The 16,176-nt window shown below is 30.6% G+C and overlaps 1 protein-coding gene across 1 annotated transcript in view; it reads left to right on the forward strand.

The window, feature by feature from the left end:
- Positions 1–12,944, forward strand: part of LOC107456874 (peroxidase) — a 44,047-nt gene extending 31,103 nt beyond the window's left edge. Inside the window, exons 11-14 of the mRNA XM_087152541.1 lie at positions 2,515–2,709; positions 4,289–4,458; positions 11,443–11,545; positions 12,854–12,944. Coding sequence (XP_087008667.1) covers positions 2,515–2,709; positions 4,289–4,458; positions 11,443–11,545; positions 12,854–12,920 — 535 coding nt within the window. The 3' untranslated portion in view covers positions 12,921–12,944. The remainder of the gene's footprint in view (positions 1–2,514; positions 2,710–4,288; positions 4,459–11,442; positions 11,546–12,853) is intronic.
- Positions 12,945–16,176: the final 3,232 nt, after the last annotated feature.

Consider the following 16,176-nt stretch of genomic DNA (forward strand, 5'->3'; position numbering starts at 1 on the left):
ACCATGTGTAACGGACTTGCCCAACAGCTTTTGGAAGGCTGATAAACCCCTGATGCTACCAGAAATTCAAACTCTTGTTTTGCAGCTTTCAACTTATCTGACGATAAACGTCGAGGTTTCGAGAAAATAGGAGGTCCTTTTGTCTGTATCCAATGTTCTACTCCATGCTTAACTTTTTTTGGCGTGACACCTGACCTAATCAGAGCAGGAAACGGAATTTAGAGTTCTCTAAAATTACCTCTACCGTTGAAGCAATCTCAGCATACCGGGTACCTCTTGTTTGCAACTTGGTCAAAGAATCAATAACTGTAGCATTTTTGACGGCTACTAATAAACCAAAATTGCGTAAGAAGTCAGCTCCGATAATTGGATGAGGCACGGCAGCAATGATAAAAGGCCAGCTGAACTCTCTTCTGACCCCAAGGTCTAATTTCAACAGGCTTTGGCCAAGCGTTGGAATGGTCGTACCGTTTGCGGCGAACAATTTCATCTGTAAAGAATGGTCACTAGATGCATAGGCAGAACGGGGTATCACAGAGACGTCAGCTCCTGTATCAATGAGATAACGTGAGGATGTAGACTTGTCCGTCAGATAAAGCCGCTGAATCGTCACCCTTTTGACTGGATGACGGCCTCAGCAGTTTTCCGGTTGGAACGAACATGGAGGTCGGCATTTTGTCACTCGCTGCTTGAATATTTTATGATACCAGCAATACTGTGAATTTGCAGATTATCGGCTTCGGCAAGTAGAGCGTTTCTGACTAGTACTCCTTGACCGGTCACTTGTACGGGCTTCCAACCGTGAGAGACGAGCTGTGATCTCTGTCAATAAAGACCGTAAATCCGTCTGATCTGTCGAACCAGCAACTACGCTGACTGACTGTGCGTTAGTTGTCGTAGCCATAATACCATCCGCCATCTCCGCCAGCTTGTCCAGGTTATCGTTGAAAATCGACAAAATCTGTTGAACATTAGTAGGCAACCTCTGCAAATATAAAAATTTAAGAAGCTCATCGTTAATTCTCGTGCCGGCTTTATTCCGCATTTCCAAAAGCAGTCTTGAAGGACGGTAGTCGCCAAGTTGCATCCCCGAAATCAAATCCCTTAAGCGTTGAGCTTCAGATTCAGCATATTGAGCTCACAATCTTTTTTTTTAAGTGCGGTGAAAGGCTCATCCATGCTGAACTGATAATAATATCGCTGATAATCGCCAGTTCCTCCGGTTGTAGAGCAGAAACTACGTGGTGAAATTTCGATTTTCGTTACTCCAGCAAGAGTGAACTGACTTTCAATTTGTCTAAACCACAATCCTGGAATAAGTCTCCAATAAGGTGGCGGCTTTACAGTGACACGAGCAATTTGTTGATCAGCAGTTTCCGTAGATTCGGGCATTTTTTGCATTAATCCAAAATGGATAAGTCCAACAATAGAAGCAATTTGTACTCACGGCTTGCCAAAAATTTTGAAACTTGAAATGTACCAGCATTTCTCCGTAATCCATCAACTAGTAGAATTTCTCAAATGCAGTTTGCAAAAACAGAAATATACGTATTCGTTCACAGGTCACCAATTGTATAAGTTTCGGTGATGGGAATGTAAGACGTCCTCTTTAATAGTAAAAGATAACAAACCATCAAGAAACTCACAAACTCCAATTACAGGTTATTCGTTAAAAACATTTAAAAGTTGTTATTAAAAAAACAATTTAAACTTAAACTTTCGATTGTAAACATCTCATACTGCAGATGGGCGTCACCGGGTAGAAACGGAATATCGGTATGAAGTCTCGGACGCTGCACAACAACCCTCTCGCAGGCAAACTGTCATCTCCTTAAGTACTGGACATCAGCCTCTTCACTCCCTGCCTTGGCCGCCGGTTGTGCTCCTCCGCTGGTATTCATCCGGAGCAGAAACTATTCCGGTTCGTCCTCCTACCTTACGTCTTCGATCCAATACTCGATCTCTCTACCTCGGCTTTTCATGCTATCTCAGTTGTCGCAACCAACAGCCTCTACAGGCTATAAACCCTAAAAATTGATACCAAGAATCTATAATTATAAAGTGAAGATTTCGTCTCTCATATGTCCCGCAGCGGACTGATCATTAAGACACGGTTCCCAGCATATCACCGAAGTCAAGCATCACTGACTACGGTCAGTGTGCGGGTGGGTGACCACTTGGATCAGTCTGCGTAGGGACCGAGGATGTGCGGTATTGGTCCTCGTTAAACTGTGCTACCGTAAAGTGCTCGACTTCGCGCGCAGGTCGTCGGGCTACCGAAGCGGGGGTGCCATCCCCTCCGCAGAGGATCAAAATTGTGATGGCATGTCTTCGGATCATCCTCCGGGATGTTTCTCAGACCGTCGCCAATAGCCCATTGTGCTGCTCTAGTGCGACGTAAATTAACAACAACATCGTCTCTCATAACTCCAGAACAGTTTGAGTCTTGAAATTCGAGCAATGTTTGAGAGTTTTAGCTCCTGATTATAAAAATGATTCACAAACACTTTCCAGACTCCCTGGTGCAACTTTTGGTTCTGACTTGATCAGTACGGATTTGCAAAGAGGAAGGGACGCTGGATTAGCAACATACGTAGATATGGTGAAAATGTGTTCCAAAGGAAGAATCAGATTAATGGATTTTTGGGATTTGCACCGTTTTAAGCTAATGAGCAAACGAAATATTCTTGCACTTGAAGATATGTATGAGTAAGTGGTTTAATTCAAATTAGTATTAAATTAATAATTATTCCACAAAAATTTAGGTACCTAAATACCTTCGGAGACAATGTATAGATTTATGAGTGTATTATATATTAAAACATGGTATAAATACAAAACAATATGGGGGGAAATTTTCAAAAAATATGGGGGCAAACTAATAAAAAAAAGACCAAAACTTTATCTTTTCTCAAAATCACATAACTTGGTTAAAGTTTATTATTTTGTCACTATTTTTGCTTTATAACACTCATAAGAATTCAATTTAGGGAACAAACTAAGCATTAGACATAATATTATAATATTTAGATATTTTATAGCAAATGTGGAAACTTATTTCTTATTTGGTAAAAAAAAAACTAAAAATTGCAATTGGTTATTTTTATTTTTGCTGTATAATATAAAATAATATTTTAATCCACTAGTATATAGTCTATTCCCTAAGCATATGTAAAGAAATCTTTTATGCAAAATTTCAAGTATTTTGAACAGAAGTATTTTAAGAGATTGCATTTTGAATAAAAGAAAATAACCCAAAAATTAGTTTTGAGAAAAAGTACAGAAAAGACAGTTATCAATTTAATAACTAATATAGTTTTTTTTTTTTTTTTAAATAATCACAACTTCTGTTCTATTTGACGTAGAAATAATGTCCATCGTTTTACTTTATATAAAAAACAGAAAAATGATATTTTCGTCAAAACTGACCTAAAAACGGTAATTAGGTATCTAAGAAAGGTTATAATACTTTGCATGCACAAAATTAAACTTATGAATTCGACAATTTATAGTGCTTCTAGCGCACTGAACAAAACAACCACAGTTTAGGCAAGCGTTAGTTATAATTTGAAGCTATATAAACCGTCTTCCCTTAAAGAATTATCTGGGTTTCAGAACGGATAAACAATTTAAATACTTTAAAAGTTATTAAACATTTTTAAGAAGCATCAATTCAATAAGAGTTTTCCACCTAGATTTTTTTAAAAATTACTGATTTTCAAACTTTTATGAATTTAATTGAAGTAACTTTATTAATTATTAAAAATTAGATCATAAACAAATTTCCATTTCTACAAAATTGGGCATTTGTCTTCAGGTTAGCATTATCGGTATTGAAGTTAAATGCTATGAACTATTTTCTTTAAATATGAATAATTTACAATGTAAGTCGTGGTGGTAGTTACGATTTAATAATGAAACAGATTAAATAAATGAAAAGGAATTTAGCTTCTACCACCGCCCGTGGCCTTTTTGTGATTTGTTTAATTACTTTTGCATTTGCATATGCAGGCATTATAATGTGGTTAATAGTAAGGCAATGGCAAACTTCTGATGTTGGGGCCCTTGGCAACTGCCCCTGCCTTAATCAGGCTCTGCTGGTAACTAACATTAATAATTAGTAGTTATGAATAATAATGAATGATTACTATTAACTCTAACTGTTAATAATAATTTATAGCATTTATTGGTGTTTTGTGTCTAAATTTAGAGCTAATTATTTGTACCCTAATTGTTCATTTATCTAAAACTACGGAACTTGGCTAATAAACATTGGTATGATTTTCAGAGACGTCCGTGATGTTGATTTGATCAGTGGAATTTACAGAGAGTTTCCGGTTGCAAATGGTGAAGTGGGTCCCACTGCTGCTTGCATCGTTGCCACTCAATTCCATCGACTCAAATTTGGTGACAGTTTCTTCGTTACGCACAGAAATGGAAGATATCCTCTCACTCCAGGTAGGCAACTTTCCGTATCTCCTTATTTTGTTGCTGTTGTTTTTTTTTTTTATATTAAAAGTATATATACAATTTGATCTTGATTCATATTTGTTTTGATCACAACTAGAAATAATCTTTGTAAATATTAAAAAACTAACCGCCACCTTTCAAAATTATCTTGCACAACATATAAACTTTAATAATAACCAAGTCAACTGTATTTAAGCATTATAATTCCTTAATTTATAACCGTCGTTGAACAGCCGATCCAATTTTCTGGGTTTGCGACTGCTCGTGTTCAACTCCGTTTCCGTCTTTACCTCTGCAATAAAAGTCTCTATTCCCGGGACCTTAATGGATACAGTCACAACATGAACAGACCATATAAGAGATATTCTATTTCAGAAAAGGTTAACCTTGCTTTTGCTCTGATGGACGAAAGGAAATTAATGTAGGACTTATGTGTAATATTTTCCATTGTATAACCAGCGCTTAACAGTTCATCCAATTCTAAGTGTATGACCATCAATGTTCAACTCCGTACCTTGTAATTTTGAACTAAATCCAGAAGACAAGGGAACTCCTGGATCAAGTATGGGGAGAAATTTGCCTTCGTGGAGGACTTTTTGAGGGAAATAACCCGCATTTGCGCTACATGGAGAGGAAGACCACGAAAACCTCCCATGGTTACCCTCATATTAAGGGGACTCTAACCCATGATCCGTCTACCACTGAGGATATTTTACGTAAGGACTGCGGTCGGTGCGAAATTCGTATCGACCAGCCATCGTGGAGATTCGAACCCGGTCCACCGACAGCCATTAAATCACACAAATACCATAACTTTATTTCAGCACAGTAGGCAGCAGAAGTATTAAAATTATTTTCATCCATATGGTTAAATAAGATGCATACCCTCCAACTGCTACGGAATTTCCGTAGTTTCAGAAATCCTCTTTTCAGACGGTAGCAAAATTAATGTCTTAATATTTTTAAAAAAAATTAATTTTAGCGTAACTTGTCCACTATTACTTATGAAAGTGCAGGCCATATGGCTAGATTCTTAAGTTCTGATAAAAGTTTTATGAGAGATCCATTTGCTTTACAAATTTCTACTTTGGTTCGCTACCACTAGAAAGAATTATTTTCAAAATCCTCATAAGTTGGAGGGTATGAAGATGGAAAACTCATCCTAATGCTCCATTACGTGCTGTACTACTTCCTCGCGCACCTCTCGAGCCGTTAAAGAAATGTTCTCAATTCTTAAAACAAAATGTGTTGAAGAAACGACGAAATTGATTTGCCTGAATAGATAATTGATTTGCCAGAACTCGCTCTATCTCCAGAGCCCCCACAACTCAAAAAATCACATTAAAAAAAAGTTTGGGCTCGGCCGGGATTATAAACCTTAAACTATCCAGTATAATATTATTACTTTGCGCACTAATGTTTTGAGAGAGGTTTAATTAATTGTTGATAGAAAATATCTCGAAGTTTCTAGGCAATAGACAGCTTTTAAGCTGACTTCTGTCCAAAAAGCAAAAAAAAAAAATTTTTTTTTAATCCCCTTTGAAAAGAAAACTTGAATCGATTTATAAATTATTTATGATTTTCTAAATTTTTAGAATTTAACTACATGAACTTTTTATCTGATATTATTTAGATTATGCTGTTTATGCTATATTTATTCGAGGATTTCATACTAAAATCAAATTAACATAACTTATTATAGCTATATACAAAATTTTAGGGATAATCATTTTTACAGCTTTATTCGAGTTTTCTAGGCAAGAAAGTTTGAAGGAAAAAAAAGTGCTTGAAAAATAAAATGTAGATTGTATAGTAATTCTAATGCACATTCACAAGGTTTTCTATAATTTACGATATTTCTATTTTTCTATAACTCAAGGAATTGCTGAATGTTTAGTGGTATTTTAAAAACATTGAAATATGTTATGTTTAAGAATAAGATATTGAAATAACATGATGCATATTGTATGAATCATTGTTTAAAAAATTGCTTCATTCTGCTAGATATTTAGGTTACATGGTTTTCTTTGGATAAAGATGATTATTAGCAAATAGCATCCTCATGTTTCGATACATTCTGTAACTTACGTTCGCAAATTCACCATAAAATGTCGCACAGCATATTCTTAAACTACCATAAGCTACATTTACCACCAAATACTGCTACTATGATTATTTTTGTTTTCTTACATATATCTGATACGATACTCTCTTTTTAAACAGAGCTCGTAAGGTCCTTAAGATACTGAAATGAGGGCACGAAAACTTAAAAGATAAAATATTTAATTACATTAACTCAAAATATCTGGTCTCAAAATTTTAATTTTAAAGTTAAATATAAATTTTACAATATTGATGCTCTTACGTTTTTAAAGACCACGTAAATCCTGCTAAAATATGAAAATGCATATGTTTACTTTAACGAGTGTAAAATCCTTATCAAAATAAGGTCAAGACCCAAATGTAAAACAGTAGAATTGACGATAAAAACTCAACTGGCTTCAAAAAATATGAAGAGGGAAGTAAAAGTCGAAATGTTTCGATCGTTCAGATATAATCGCCCATTCTCAAAACTTGTCAAGCTTGAATAACTTGTGACTTTTATTATTGGATGCTCAAAACATGTTTATTTTCAGTATCATCTATTATTTTTTAAATCAATGAAGTTCTTATATTTTCGATTTAGTTTCTTGGGATTATCTATTTAGTGACACAACATATTAAATTATTTCACTCGATATTAAAATAAGTTTTACATAAGTTGTAGGCACAGGTTCTTAGATTGAAAAAATAATAATTCACTACTTTGTAAAAAAAATCAATGCCGCACAATTTGATTTTTTTTTTTTTTTTTTTTTTTTGCTGCAAGCCTTAACATTTTAATTTTAGGACATTAAAAAATTCTATTTACAATTGAAATTTCAAAAGTCGAATGTGAAAATGGAATGTCCCCTAGCACCAGGAATCGAAATTAAATAGTTACAAGGACAACTATTTCAAACAAGCTAGCGTTTTCGTTCTACTCGAAGTTGTTTGAAAAGGTATTTTTTATATATCGATTCCAAAGTTTATTCTAAATATATTTTATGGTATTCTTTCGGAGTATTTTTACTTAGTTTATTTTTACCCCCTTATTTGCTTAAAATTATTAAATGATTTGCTTAAAATAAATTATTCAAGTTATGATTTAATGCATTTTTAGTATAATAGTAAACGGGGCTTCCATCGCATATCCTTAACCTTTATACCGCTATCATTAAATAAATGGAATAAGCTTAGATAAATGATAAAAGTTAATTTTTTCCTCGTTTTAATTTTAAAGGAAATACGTTTCGATCAAACAGATTTCATTCTGGAAATAGCGAAATTATTGAGTAAGTCCCTTGGAGCAATATCATTCTTACCCTCTTTTGGCGAAATATAGGAAAAAGTGATTTTCACAGTTTCTGTAGAAAGTATGCTAGCCTTCTTGAAAGTATGCTTCTTCTTCAGCCTTTTTTTTCTCTCTTTTTTTTTTTTTTTTTTTTTTTTTTGTCTTTCTTTATCAAAATAAGTTTGGAAATCATATAATTAATTTTATAAAATCAGATGATTCTAAAATTGGCACGGCTTCGGAATCTTCTTACAATTTTAAATTTTTAATATTTCCAAGTATTCCATTTAGTATTACTTAACAAAATAAGGCATTTTTCCTGATAACAAATTATACTACAATAATATCTAGAGAATCATGCTAAAGTAAAATATTAAACAAAATAGTTTAGTACATTATCTGGAAAAAAACCTACATGGAATCATAAAGAAAGAGTAAAAGATGTAATGAAATAATTAGTGAATCACACGTGGCCAGATAATTAAAAATTTAATTTCATAACTAAGATGTTAGGACGACATTTAAGATACTGAGATATTTTAACACGCTTAAAAATATTGGCTACGTATTCGACAGCTTTCTATGTTCGGTATCGTTATACTCTTCGTAGTGATTTCTTAAACATCAGCACTATTTTAGATAATCTATGTTGAAGTCACAAGAAACAAAACAAAAGAAAGACAATCAATGATTCATATACTTTTTTTCGAAAAAAATAATATGCTTAGTAAATAATTAGCTGTTTTGCATTAAATAATTTAAAACAGCGGGATGTTTTTAATTTCTTAACAAGGTTTTTTTTCTTAGCTAGCGGACAATAATTCTTTTTAAAAAAAACTTGACTATAATTTAAAAAGGAACTTTACTTTAAAGAAAACCTAAATTCAAGTACTAAAAAAATTGATTAGTATATTAATGAAGAAATAATAAGCGTAGTAGGGAAAAGAATAATATTTTTAAAAATTTTAAAACTTAATTAAATAGTTTGTGAAATGATTCAGCGAAACACTTCCGGACAGGTGATTAAAAAATTACTTTTAAGATTAAGACGACAAGTAAGATGTTGAGAAATTTGCGATGATGTGAGATATGCTTAAATATGTTTACTACGTATTTTTATTAATATTTATAAAAAAAAAATTCAAGAAATTTATAAATATTTTTATTCCTAATCTATTTATACGTATGTATACTATTGAAATTGTATCAGTTATTGAGGAAAAAAAAAACTAAAAAATATCGCATTAAATAAGCACAATATGGTGTATAATCATATTCGATCAGAAGCCTGCTTTTATAAAACTCGACATTCGTTGAATAAAATGTTTTTTATTCAAAATGTTTTATTCAAATTTCTTTACTAAATTGCAAATAGAATTTTAGACGACTAAAAAAGAAACATCGTATTTTATAGTTTTTTAAAAAAAGAAAAAGATTAGCAAACGATTATTAGCAAAAAAAATATGAATGGAATTTTATGCTACGCGCGCTAAGTAAAGTTCCTTGTAAGTTTATCACATTTTAATATTAATCGCCCCATTTAATCATTTTTTATCTGTCGCCAAATTATTTTCTTTAAAATAATTAATTTTAATTTTTCTATTCTTCTAATAAATAAAAACAGTTTAAACTTTAGATTTTTCAATTGAAAAATATGTAGATTAATATGGTATAAAAAAAATACATACCTTATAATTCAACATTTTTTCATCCTCACATAAATTGAATAATAAATAATTACTAAAAATTATTTTTTTCATGAAATAACCTTTGTGTAAATGAGTTTCATGAGTAGGTGAAATTTTTTTTTTTAATTACTTCATTAGTTCTTAAAATATGACTGAAAACTCTAACAGCGAAATTAACATTAAGGGGTCCAAACTTTGAATCGATCTCCTGACCAAACTATGGGGACCACATTTCCAAGATCACGGCTACCCTATATTTTGATGATAAGGAACCTAAATATGCAAAAAAAAAATTTATGTTTATTCAGAGAAAGTACGTTATTGGGTCTGATTTCGTTACTTAATTAATAGTTATCACTAATTAATTATCATATTTGAGGTCACCCCCAGGAACCATTAAGATTGACACTTAGTTCGTGAAAATCCGAACGAAAGTTATTCAGGGTGATATCTTTTTTTTTTTTTTTTTTGCGGACTGTACATATATCGATGTACATATAAATGTACATGCATGCATTTTATTTACGCAACTATGTGCATATATTGTTCCTTTAAACAACATTCTTACATATTGTACGTAAATTCGTACAATTTTATATACATACGTACATTGCATATACGTGCTATTATCGTAAATTTATACAATGTATGTACTTAAGTACATAAAAACATGCAAACTTATAAACATTATTTTCATATACGTTCATACATATATTGTCTATGTATACAAAGATACAAAACATTGCATTTTCGTTCAAACTAACATACATGCGTACATGTTTCATAAATGCACAATTATATGTACTAAGCATATACGTATTGAATTAAGTATATTACAATATAATTATGTATATTGTGAGTACAACGTTTGTGCATACATCGTATAGGAATCACAAATTGTACGTTCATGCGTGCGTACATTCTATGTACATAAAAATATGCAAACTCATACATACTTACATAATGAATTTGCATATAGTATACAATCGTAATAACTTGTAATCGTATAGTTTGATTACATGTAATCATATATCATGATTACTAGTAATCACGATTATAAGTATTGATTACTGTAATTAATATTGTAATCATGATTACAGCCGTAATCAAAATTTTTGAAAATTGTAATCATGATTACAAGTAATTGATTACTGTAATCGACTATGTAATCATGATTACAGCTGTAATCAAACTTTGTAATCATGATTTCATGTAATTGATTACTGTAATTGAAAAATGTAATCGATTACATTTTCGCTCTACTCTGATGTAATCAAAAATTTTGATTACTTGTAATCGTGGTTACAAGTAATTGATTACACAGCTGTAATCAATAACAGTTGTAATCAACGGCCAACTCTGATCGGTGCAACATCACCAAATTAACATTTGACACTACGCTCATGCTTTTTAAAACGTGTTTCTGGAGGGACTTAATAAATCCTATAAAGAAATAAAATAGTTTTGAAAAACAATTTATCTATGAGTCTGTACAAAAAAGTAAGAAATAAAAGATTGCGGGTAAAAATCGAGTCCATACAGTCTTTCCAGGTATTATGTTCATTTTATATAAAGTTTATCTTTAAATGTGTTACAAGAATTTTTAAGGAAAGGAGATGGATAGTAGTTGGTTCATTTGGATTTATTATTCTTATTCAAAAACCTTTTCATCTGCTATTTTTTTAAATTTTATAAGAAATTCTTACAACATATTTTATGATAAACTTTATATTATATGAGCATAATACCAGGAAAATTAGCTGAGACTACATAAACTCGATTTTTATAAGTTGCGCGCAATACTTCATTAATTACTTTTTCGTGCAGAACCATAGACAACTTGTTTATTTTTTTACGAAAAAAAACTTTTAAGTCATATTATTTAATTTTTTTTAATATTTTTATTAATAGATCAGTTAGCGGAGCTTCAAAAATGGTCTCTGGCTCGATTGTTATGTGAAACAACTAGATTAAATCAGATACGTCTGAAGCCATTTACCTTGCCTAACATTAGGTCAGTAAAAATTTAATTCTGAAACAGTCTTAAAATAAACCTGGTAACGTCGCTTTTCTATGTACAAACTTTTTCTTTCTACAGTAGGGAACCGATTATCCGGAACGATCGGGACCATTGCTATTCCGGATAACTGATTTTTCCGGTTTTCTGAATCGCTACAAAAAGCCGTTTGTTTATTGTTAAACCCAACAAAAAAAATGTTTTTTTGGAAATAATCTTAAAAAGAAGAATAAACGATGAAGGAATACACTAATAATTATTTCCAAAATGATGGTAAGGTAAACATCTTTCGAAAAAGAAAAAAAAATCCTAAAATCTTATGAGGAAAAAAAATTTTTTTTTAAAAAATGGCTAAAAAATTTATCGAATTTCGTTCCGGTTTTTTGGTTTTCTGATTTCCGGATAACGGGTTCTGTACTGTATTTTAATCTGGTCGAAAGCAGATTTTATTGCCATTGTCAATGTAAGAGGGCAGTTAGTGACCGAATGGCATTCGAAAAAACTCGTAATGTTCGCCAGTTTTGCAAATGTCAGACAAGAATGGTATTAAACGCTGATTTAACATTCATTTTACAATTAGAACGTTTTCTTAAGGTGCGTTTAATCAGATATTTTATTGGGTGCGGGTCTATTTTGGTGACGGAGTTACTTATCATACATCTCTACGAGCTTAAATAAAATGAAAAACTTTCTGGGAACACAAAACGTCAATTAAAAACCTTTCTGCAGGCTCTTGTAACTAATTTCAACCCTTCCGTCGCCATGGAAATTCTCATCATGGAGAATTTTTTTTAAAAATCTAGTTTTTTTTTTTTTTTTTTTTTAAATGTTCTAGTTTTATAGAACTCTACATTGGTTCATACTACAGAGAGAAGCAAAAAAAAATTCAAAAATTTTATGTGTAAAAATACTTTTTAAATAATTGGAAGAAAAAAAAATACCTGAAATTTGAACAAGAATATATGAAGCATTTATCAACAGAATGTTATCAACGTTTTAATAAACATATCGATGTAAGTACTTTGTTTAAATTGTGTGAATCTCAACGTGCGTTTTTTAAATCGCGTGAATACCAATCTCGATGTTTGATTTTCAAGTAGTGTTGATACGAATCACGATGTTTCGACTATTAAGAGTTAAATTCCCTGACAATTCCAGGTTCTCCCTGACCTGTGGGAGCCCTGCATATTATACAAGTCTGCTTCTTCTATAACATTAGATAAAGAGCTCACTAGAAATTTAATTCAGTTAAATTTAAAAAAAATTTGTAATATACAATTTCTAACAATGTCTGTTGCATTTCAGAAATCCTTTGGTGCATTGTAGATCATTTCCACCAATGAATTTTGAAGCATGGAAAGATACCTATTGATGCAAATAAAAATCTGAAATCTGAGCATTTATTACTCTCTCTTTTAGGTTCAAAAATAAACAATGAATTTTAACACTATCAGGGTGCGCAGTCAAATTTTTCAGCAAAAAATAGGCACATTTGAAGTACTTTTTAAGCACTCAAAAAAAATATTATAATTAGGATATGCGCACTAATAAATTTTTTTCCTTCATAGTGTTGAAAGTTCATATATATATTTAACAAAATAGTTTTCTAAGTTACATGACCATGATAAAATAACTTGTTTCTTACAAAGAATTTTTTTTCGTGATTATATTAGCCACCATAAAAACAATTTATGGGCAATTTTAAATACATTCAATACTGAGTGAATCATTAAATTTATAATTACTTTACACAATCATGTAAAAAAATTTTTATTCAAAATTATAAATAATTAATTTAACTATTATTTAAAAAGATTATCTCTCTTGCAAAATGCAGCAGAGTTGCTCATGAGAATGCATGAATCCTTCCCACCGAATCCAACTCAGTATTCGAACCTGCAAGTACTTGATAAAATGATTGGCGCTTTCATACGCTACAGGGTATGTCGAAATAGATTGTGGTTGAATGAATCGTGAAAACGTTGAATAGAACATGGAAACCACGCTTTTTGTGTAATTCGAAGCAAAAAGTGATATGGTTAAGAAAAAAAATCTCATTTTGGAAAAGGGAAAATTAAGCACTTTTTAAAAACACCAAATGGAAAAAGCACCTAAAAGGGCTTTTAAAAACGAAAGTAAAAAATAAGCACCTTTAAGAACTTTTTAAAAACGCTAAGCACCCTGACTATGTTATTATCTATATCTATTGCACCATAAACATTTTAAAATAAGAAATAAAAATAAATTTTTACCACAAAAATTGAACCAATAGCTTATTCTCAAAACACAGATTTATGACGCAGGAAATGTGCAAGCATAAAAATTTCCAGATATTGAAGATATTTTACAAAATTGCTTTTAGAAAGTGACACAAAAAATCATCAATAAGTCATATAAAATTTATTAGACAATACATATATCATTAAAAAGAGCAATATGGTTTTAAAAACATAAATAGAATTATAGAACAAACAAAAATGTATGAAATTCTTATATAAATGAAACATAATCCAGTGTGTGATACAGTTTCAGTAAAGGATGAAAACTAGAAATAAACAAAACAAAGGTAATTGGAATGACATAAGTGAACGAAAAAAAAAATGACTTTGTTTAAAGGACAAAATATCAAACAAAGAACAATTAATCTCAAGCAGTTTAAATTTAACTTGAAGGACAGTATAATTTTCAAAACTCAATATTTAAGGAAGAAAAGAAAAAAGGGAGAATAAATTGGAAAGTTATGTTTTTAGAAAAGTCTGAGAATACTTTTGGTGAAATATATTAAATTAATCACAGCTAGGATTGGGCATTTTAAAACAACTGAGACTTTTGTAAAGGCTGTTTCTCCAAGGCAAGCTTTCTCTTTTAGTAAATAATATGCTATTTTTATAACTATTATTCATGACTGTTAGGTCAAGCTTTGTCTATCTTAAGTCTTTGCTAATCATGAAAATAGTGCAAAATGTCAATAAGAAAAACAATTTTGTGAAAAACTTAGTGCTAAGTTTAATAATTTTCTGAACATTTAAGATATCCGACCGTTCTAAAACTCGGCTAATTCTTTAAGGCAAGATAGTCCATTTAGTGTTTAAAATTATTACTTTGCTTCGAGTAAAAGACACTTAAACCGTAGTTATCGATTTTTTCCAAAAGGAAAGAGCTTTGAAAAACACCTTAAGAAAAAAGTTAGAAACAGAAATTTCAGAAGTATTAAAAAAAACTACAACTAATGTAGCCATAATATATTTTTTTAAAACTCAGATTACTATAGTTGCTTTGATTGGTATAACCAATTCAAGACTGGAATTGAAAATTGTGACAACTTCCTTGATTTTCTAACAGAAAAGAAACTGACAATTGGTTCATTTGTTCCGATACAGATAGTTAACTTTTCGTAAAGATTATGCCAAATTTAAAACTAGGCATTCTTTTTTGCCCAGTCTCATAATATGTCCAGTGTGATTGCTTTAAACAGAACAACGATTGACTTTAGCAATTACTGCAAAAACTAAAAGCTTAAGGTTAAACTCAGAAAAAAAATTAACATTATAAAACTAATGCCTGAAAAAAAAGTCTTTTAACTTTAAAATATATTTCATTCAAAGATTTAAGCTTTATCAATTAGAAATTATTGATTAGCATGCATGATTCAACAAATTTTAAATATCTAATTATAAAATCCTTGCAAGTTCATAAAAATATACATTATGATTTCCATTTTTTTAAAAAGGCAAAAAATGTAGTGTAGTTTACCTTTAAGCGAGATGAGTAATACAAAAATAATTCAAAAATAAGTACAGTTTTTTATAATAGGCAATTAATGTAACATAATAGTTGATAGATGCTTGAGTCTTTTAGAAAATTTCCCCAAACATGAGTTCTTTATTAAAATATATCTTCAATTGTAAAGTTCTAAGTATACCATACAAGACTACTAGATATAATTACAATAACAAAAATTTCAGAATAATTAATTTATGTAAACCAGTTTATCCGTTGGCTTATGTAAATAAACCAAAGGAATAGCTTCCAACAAAATATGTATTTTTAAAACAAACAGGGCTGCTCATCAAACTGATAATGGTGGGGGAAGTTTTAATAACAATGAAAATACTTTAATAATTTTCCACAAGTCTGGTAGCAGAAGTCTCACAGTACTGTAGCAAATTACTTTTTCTTTAAGATTTAAAAGGAAAAAAAATTACTAAAAATCCTAAGAGGAAGCAAGAAAAAAATCAAAAAAAATTTTTTCACATAAAATAATTACTTTTTTTTTAAAAAAAAAAATTTAAAAAAAAATCATTTTACAAATATATTGTTTAGTTATAGAATGGATCTTTATATGAATATTTTTAAGTATTATATAGCATCAAATTCAAATTAAATCAAAAAATTTTGTGCCTAATTACTGTGCAAATTATAATCAATACACAAAAAGATTAAGCCTAATTTTTATCATAATTTTAAGCCTGATGTTTATTTAGTCAGACTGGGTTACAAGCAAATTTGAAGCTGCTAACTGACTCAAAAAATTCTGACTACCATAAGCAAGTATCTTACTAAGAATGAGTACATAAATTAAAGATTACAAAAATTATTTTATCTGTACTAAAAATTACTTAAAAGGT

Source organism: Parasteatoda tepidariorum, chromosome 9 (assembly GCF_982258835.1).
Source record: "Parasteatoda tepidariorum strain Cologne lab strain chromosome 9, Ptep-v5.0, whole genome shotgun sequence".
NCBI lineage: Eukaryota > Metazoa > Arthropoda > Arachnida > Araneae > Theridiidae > Parasteatoda > Parasteatoda tepidariorum.